At 41.1% G+C, this 8,241-nt stretch overlaps 1 protein-coding gene across 1 annotated transcript in view; it reads left to right on the plus strand.

Annotated features, from left to right (window-relative positions):
* Positions 1 to 8,241, plus strand: part of numbl (NUMB like endocytic adaptor protein) — a gene marked incomplete at its 5' end in the record, with an annotated part of 33,080 nt that overhangs the window by 3,254 nt on the left and 21,585 nt on the right. Inside the window, 1 exon segment of the mRNA XM_014032636.1 lies at positions 494 to 568. Coding sequence (XP_013888090.1) covers positions 494 to 568 — 75 coding nt within the window.

Raw genomic sequence — 8,241 nt, forward strand, 5'->3', positions numbered from 1 at the left:
CCCTTCTGAAGCTGCTGCCCCCGCGACCCGACTCCGGATAAGCGGAAGAAAATGGATGGATGGATGGACAGAGAGCGTTGACAGAGAGGAGAAGGTAGAAATGACTCAGCCTGTAACTGAAAATATGGATGGAGGACAACAGAGCTGCTTCATGGAAGAAGAACCTCAGCTGAACATCCTACAGTATTTTTACAGTTAAAGTGTATGTTTGTCATATAAAGTCTAATGTTACAACTAATCGGGGATCCCTTTAATTCTCCCAAAATTCATCTTCGTCTTACTGCTTCACTTGGCTTCTGACACAATCAGAGCTACCAGTCCAAGCACACAATCAGTGGTCTGCCATTTTCTTCACACTTACTGAACTACTGATGAGGTTTTTTTTACACAATTCAGCTCAGGTTTTGCACTGATGAAAAACTGTTGTAAAAAAAAAGAAGTCAAAAACCTGCTGAGCTCTGACATCAATGCCTCTGTTCTCATTTCACTGCAGTATCTGGGGTTGGTAGAGGTGGAGGAGTCCAGAGGGATGCATGTATGTGAGGAGGCAGTGAAAAAGCTGAAAGTTGTAAGTATGCTCCCACAACACACACACACACACGCACGCACGCACGCACGCACGCACGCACGCACACACACACACACACACACACATCGCTCCACCTCTTCCTATCCGCTCCTCAATTCTCTGGAGTTTTTACGGACATGTGGCTTACCGTAACCTGAGGTGTCAGTGACTCATCTAATGGGTTCACAGTGTATGTGTGTTTGGAACAATCCCCCCCGTTCCTCCCTCTGTGTTTTAGGTGTGTTCCGTCAGCATCTGCTGGTGAAGACGTGTGAGGGAGGAGTGTGTCCCATTTAGTCCGATTCTCTGAGCCGCTGCTAAACACAGAACATCTGGATCTGGGAGGGTTATTGTGAGTGTGAAAGAGAGGTAGAGAGCCAAAAATATCAATCAGACTCACATCTGGTGAGCGTGCAAACCAGCTGGACTCATGCAGTCTAAATGGTGGGAAGTCAGAGGTAACACATAGACAACATTTCAAAATTAGGACATTTATGTATATGTGTGTGTGTTTATAGAAGTCCTCCCATTCTTTTAACAGTTTATAAATCAGAAGCTAGTTCAGTATGTGTGTTTTTGTTTCTGTTTTATGAGCCTGAACACATGGGTGATCTTTTTGCACTAAATTCATCCCTTTGAAACCCATTTCCTCATATTCCCATCAGAAGAGCCACAAGTGGTTAGCATCATGACTTTTTTATTCCTCCATATGCTGTTGTCTGCTTTGGATAAGAGCAGAGCAAACAGGAGATGTGGGATTTAAACACCAGTGGAGAATACCAATAAAGTTGGACGGTTTAGGAAGAGGCGACAACAAGAGGACTGTTAGGGTAAACAAATTTGAATGTCTACAATGTAACATCATATGAACATAAGTCATGCCTTCTCCTGTGAAAAAAACCACATCCCAGATGGCTGCTAACTCAGGCTCTGGATGGGGAACAACTATGTGCTTCTTGGCACCAGTCCTCCTGTTTGTGTAGTCTGCACTGAAGTACTCCCGATTTTTTTTCTTCATTTTTTGCGTAGGTTTGTGATGTGGGACTTCATTTGTGCAGCTGATTTATAGATTTGATGTTTTGCATCCTGAGGCTGCCAGCCGAGCCCCTCTGTCTCCCTCTGTTTTTCACTTTTGCAGATGTTGTGCGGGGTGAGGTCACGGCTGAGCGAGAGGCCTTTGCACATCCCCACCCTCGTGTGTCTCTCCAGTATTTAAAAGCTGATTTCAATGGATTTCACACTGTGGTGCTCAGCAGGAGACTGACTTTCAAGTAGCTTTCATCTGCGATGTCAGGGTAGTCAGTTCTAGACTGTATTTTCACAAAAGCACCTTCGTTTTTTTATTCAATTAAAAAAAAACTCGTCTCAAGATGGTTTACCTGCATTACATTAGATTGTCCTTGAGCAAAGTTTGGCACTCTCAGATTGTGTTGTTTATAAATGAAATGCACTCAGCGTAAAACTAACATAATGTGTTTTAAAACCATCCATTTTCTTGTACTTAATTCTGGTTGGGCAACGTGTGAGACACCAAGAGAAAAACCCAGACATCCGTCCTCCAGATGCTCCTGGCGGATCCCAAAATGTTTCCAGGCCAAGGAAGATACATAATCCCTGCAGTGAGTTCTGGGTCTGGCTTGGGGGTCTCCTACTGGAGGGACATGCCTAGAAAACGTTGAGTAGAGGTTGTCAGGATGCATCCTAATCAGATGCCTGAAACACCTCAGCTGAGTCTTTTTAGTGCAAAGGAGCAGTGGCTCTCCTCCAAGCTCCCATCAGATGACAGAACTCCTTGTCCTGTCTTTGAGGCTGAGTCCAGCCACCCTATGGAGGGCCTGTTATCTTATCTTTTTGATCACGATCCATACTTCATGACTGTAGAGGAGCGCTGGAATGGGGGTCATTTAATCAAGAGCTTTGCTCTTTGCCTCAACTTCCCATTCACAAGAACGAACCAGACAAACAGTCCTTAATGCAGACAAACTCCCCATTGATTATTAATAATAATAACATTAAATTTTATTTTACATAACCTGGCCAAGATGCAGTATTACACATTCAACATTTTTACAACATATTACACCTAATCCAGTGGAGAGCAGTGGGAACAACAATAAACAGTGGCAAAAATTTTAAAACAGGTTGCTAAATCTAGTTCAGTGATCTTCATGAAACGACTTGGATGGAGAGTTGGATTTACATTGTGGATAGTAAGAAGTGACTAGATACAGCAAGGTTTTCCCAATGAGAGCGTTGTAAATGAAAAACTAGTAAATTTATCCACAAAAATGGAGAAAAGGCCAGATTATCAGTGAATAAAGTTGGCATTCATGTACATAGTCTCTCCAGAATGTCTTGGGTTATTCCCAATCTCCTCCCAGTTGAAAATGCCCAAACACATCCATAAGTAGGTGTTTAAGGGGCATCTTTCCCAGATGCTCAAATCACCTCATCTGGCTCCTCTCAATGGTCTCTCAGGTCTCTCCCCAATAACTGAATTTCTCACCTTATCTAGACCTTCTTCACCACAACAGAGCAGTACTGAGTTTGCAACACCAATAGATGGATGGATGGATGGATGGATGGATGGATAGATGGATGGATGGATGTCCCTCAGGCTCATGCTGTATGCTCTCCTCATCTGTGAAAAATACCCCAAAACACTTAAACTCCTCTCACAACCTGGAGAGGGCAGTTTACTCTTCCATGAGGTCACTGAACTGGACTCCTACAGCCAAATTCATATCCAGTAAAACCAGTTTCTCTCACTAACTATCTTTACATGGACATAAGTTATCGAAATAAACGGCCAATTGGAATAAAAATGCATAATGTAAATGCCCCATTAGGAATATTTTGTTCTGGTTCAGCTCGATCAGAATGAATTTGTAATCCTAATTAGAAGGGTGCTTTATGCCGATTGGTAATCCAAACAGTGTGCATGTCAACACTTAAGGTTTGTTTATACTTCATGCAAGACGTGTGGCTGCGGCCCAGCGATGACGTAATTGCGTGAGACATGGGGGATACTTTATAGTAATCCCTCCCTCTGCCCTCCCACTGCAGACGTCACGCGCTAGCTTAGCATGTAAATAACTGCTAGTTGCTAAAAAAAACTTGCTAGTTGCGAGTTTAGCTTGTCCGGGGGTTGGATGACAAAAAACACTTCTACTTTCAAATGTCCTCTGCTCATTTCGAGGAACTTGCCACCGGATCTTTTTTTTTTTTGCCCACTGAATCTCCCCTCACCTTCATCATGCAGCGTCGCAGTATAGGACACAGATTGTTATACCTCCGGACCGCCTCGGTGAGTTTCTCTTCGAAACTATCCATGTTTAGAAACAAAAAACGGCTTCTGGTAGCGAGTAGCGGTGTCACACAGCACAAAAACACCCACAAACTTTGAACCAATCACACACTCTGCGCCGCATCCTCCGCGTCTCGGAGTGCTGACTGGGGGCGATGTATAGGACAGCTGTCACCGGGGGTTCCCAACGGGGGTGCAGACTGAAGTTGCGCAACTTTTTTTCACTCAGCGGGTGGTAAAAGATGTGCGACAAGAACTATAATCCAACCTTTATTCTGGTTGTGGAAAACTAACCTGACTGACTTCTGACTTTCATCCACTGGTTTAAGGGCAGCAGTGCTAGAGTTGCTGACAACACAGAACTTTCAAGGATGTTTTTTTCCTCCCATTCTCATCTGATAAAGACGGAACACAAACAGCATATGTTACTTCACAAACAAACAAACACACAAACAAACAAACAAACAAACAAAAAAAAACATGTTGCTTCACCTGTAGCTCAACCATGGAGTACAGTAACGTCTCCATCAGTATTTAAACCTGTTGCAGGTTCACTCTGAGCACTCAGAAGACGTTTGTTTATGTTCATCACGAAAATAGAACTTTTTCTGTGTTTTCTTTAAGGAAAGTTTATATGTCAGTAATATTTCATTTAAATGATAGGTTCAGATTATTTAATCCGAAAACATTTCAGTTTGATCAAAATGATTTGCACACGTTAATATGGCTGTTGTTTTTAGAGAGCTTGAATAGCTTTTAACAGTGGACCCCTAATCCCAGACTCACCAGGGTACCATGTGTGGTTGCTCCATGGCTTTTTCCTTTTAGACTTTTTTGCAGTTTACAGGAAGTGCTTGAAGACAAAAAGCTGATGATCATTCGATGTTCTATGTTGGTATTTTTCTTACTACAGTTCTTTGTTTATTTTCCTCCAGTTGTCCCCAACCTCAGCTTCTATCACTTCATTTCTGCGTTATTTCCCAGTGACTTGGCATCACGTGCCTGTTTTTCTCTTCGTCTCCCTCGCCATATGAGGGCAAGAACAGGAACATCTTGTATTCCCTTAGCAGCGCAGTCCCTCAACTCTACCCTCAAAATGCTCTTTTCGACTCCCTTATTGGGCAATTATGCTTCAATTTGCTTTTATAGCTTCACACACACCCATTCCCACCTGCTGCAGCCATGCTCGTGTCTGCCAGGTGCCAGGCTGATGGCACTCTGCCTAAATATGACTGGCACAGGCCTGCAGAGGGATCGTGCTTGTGTTTGTGTGTGTGTGTGTGTGTCTCTCACATGCCAGGAATGAGTTAAGCCACTTGAACTGCTGCTTTGGAATACTCCACATTGCACACACATCTGAGTGTGTGTGTAAGACACATTACCAGCAACGTACCAGTGATTATGAGAAGTGGTGTGTGTGTGTCTGTATATACGTAAGCCTCTGAACTGTGTGTACCAGACCAGAGTGGGGTTCGCCTCAGAGTACAGATCAAGGGTTTGAAAATGGACTTATGTCTTCAGTGGAAGATTAACATGCTGTCGCCCTCTTTAAAAGCCAGAACGCCGGTCTGTGGAGAAACCAGATGGTAAGAAAACTAGAAGAATACTTTTATTTATAATCAACTTAAATATTGTGGCAAGGAAGCAGTACCAAAGAAGCTTTTATATTTATTATGTTACTATGGTTAATTTGTTTCCTAACATAAATATTTTAATAAGGATACCAATGCAGAACCACTAAAGTACTCTTGTAATCATCTCTCTGTTAACCTTTTCCTCTTGTATCTATGGAAAACTCAAAGAAAAACTAGCTCAGAACACGTGGCTGGATAGAGGGCAGTGTTCGGCTAATTTGTAACTCTATATTGTCCAGGGTGTACCCCGCCCCTCACACAGCGACTGCTGAATAGATGGATTTTGGTGAAACGTGTGAGAAGCCCTTTCTTTAGGCTCTGTAGCTCAGACAATCTTTACACTGGAAACATTGTTCAGAGTTTAAACAATTCAGAAATTTAGACTTTATGTGATTGAACTGGCATTTTGTACAATTAGTTTTGATACAATTACAGTTTGAATTTTATTATTTTAACCTAAAGTGTGTCTAACCATTGAGCTGTTAAATCAGAAAAGATTTTGACAACAAACTATTCTTAAGGCAGCATGCAGTGGTTACTGCTGTTTACTCTTAGGAAGTGTGTTAAAGGATCACCTTTTGACTTGAGACTTTTTAGTGGAGTTTGTCTCAGTTGAGTTTTGAACATTATTTTGGAGGCTCTCAAAAAACTTATGTTCACAAGCTCTTAACAGAACTTTTTTTTGCGTCCAAGTATACCATGATTAGTCAGAACTTTGTCTGCATGCCTTTGTAAAAAAAAGCAGGATACCTACAGCTGGCCAAGGCTGTTAGAAAATCCAGCTGTCTTTCCAACTGTTCCATCAAACTGTGCAGATACTTCAATAAATCTTGTAAAGATAGTTAACGAACTTGTGGAAGAAAATAATAATTTCTTTGGTTAACAACAGAAATACCAGATCTTCCTCCTCCTCCTTTCAACCCCTCTGTCACCAAATGAAAATAAACTTCCAACCATGCTCTTGCTGTGTTGTTTCTATTTGCACATGAAGTCTGCTACAGTGGGAAGGCTTACCTGGAGTTCTGAGCTACAGTTTAAGCATCAAATACCTATTTAAATAAGAACATCCTACAACCACGTGAGAAAGAATAAAAGTCGTAAGACTCAAGAAGAATGTAGCAGCCTTTAGGTTAGTTGGTAACTAAAATGTTTCTAGGTCTGAGTGGGAGTGTGGCTGGTTGTTTGTCTCTTGACTTGTGACATGTTTAGAGTGTACCTTTTTATTTTGTGATATGTTAATGTAAAACAGTGTAAATGTGTAATGTGACCAGAATATAATATATACGTAAATATAAGTTTTTGCAAAGCATTTTTATGAGGCTTACTTTTTGCTCTGCATTTACCGTATTTATTCAAGTATAATACGTAAAATTAAATCCATAAAATCATATATAAAGTTGGAGGGTAGTACTATACTCAGATAAATATTTTTACTTATGTATTTTAACTGAAATATTGGCTTCATTCACAAAATTATTGAGTCCGGAAATGAGACTGCGTCGTAAAAAGCAGTTGAAACGACCTTACCTCTGACACCCCTCCGTGCTTCAGAGCGAGATAGTAACAGATCCAGGCAGGCGATATGATGTGAAAAGTGGGGGAAGCAGTCCTGCACCTTAGTAATGGTAGCCAACTAATGACATTAGCGTGTAACCGGGCTGCTCCTCGAACAACAGCAAACACATGTTCGTCTGTAGTGGCTGCTGTCTACCGGTGTTCTAAAAAAGTTTGTATCCCTGAAAAAACATTTCCCCAACAGAGGGGGCGCTCGCGAGTAGGAAGTAATCTGCTTTTCCCCCACAAGATGGCCCAAATCTCATGTGAAGTCTCTGACTTTTGTGTTGGCACATCCTGGTGGACTATGTGTAAAATGCCAGAATTCATTTGATGCTGCTACAGCTGATATACGTATATTTGTTGTCAAAATACCTTTTAGTACATATGTTGTTAAAATAAAATGAACAGTCCAATGATCATTTTACTTATATGTATAAAGACTGCAAAGGCTGAAAAATCTTGAAGTCTGTTTGAAATTGGAGGTAGTTTGAGAATTAAATTTTTTATGCTTTTTAAGCTCAGGGGGGGGGTCGTATTATACATGAGATCGTATTATAATGAATAAATACGGTATGTCCTTCTATCTTTTTAATAGTGGGTTGGAGGGAGTGACAGACATAGATGGTTATAACGGTGATCCCAATGAGCCACTAGCAGCAGCTTTAACATTTCTTTAGATTTTTTTTACACTTTCTATACAGATCAAACATCACAACACTGAAATCTTTCAAAACGTTTAAAAACATTTCTGGTTTCTTTTTGTTGCTGTTTATCCAGCGGCTGATGCTAAGTGGTCAACAGAACAGACAGTTAAACAATTGACTTGAACTGGGAACAAAAAAAAGCTTGCACTTTATGTAGGACACTAAACAAAGACAGGAAAAGAAGGAAAATTACCGTATATAAAAAACTAAACGACCAAAACAACAGCAAACGTGACACAGTTAACACAATCTCATCGTGGATATTTATTTAACTGTATTTTTTTATCAAAGGGAGATGCAGCTGTGGAGGAATGAAAACAGTAATTATTATTTTTAAACAGGTCATGTTTTGATTCTGTTGTGTTTCATGATGCTGGGAATTAGCATAGCAAAACAGGCCAGCGGGCCGAACGGTCTAATTAGACAACAGAAAGGAGTGTGTGTGTGTGTGTGTGTGTGTGTGTGTGTGTG

This window comes from Austrofundulus limnaeus, unplaced genomic scaffold, assembly GCF_001266775.1.
Source record: "Austrofundulus limnaeus strain Quisiro unplaced genomic scaffold, Austrofundulus_limnaeus-1.0 Scaffold1501, whole genome shotgun sequence".
In the NCBI taxonomy this organism is placed as follows: domain Eukaryota; kingdom Metazoa; phylum Chordata; class Actinopteri; order Cyprinodontiformes; family Rivulidae; genus Austrofundulus; species Austrofundulus limnaeus.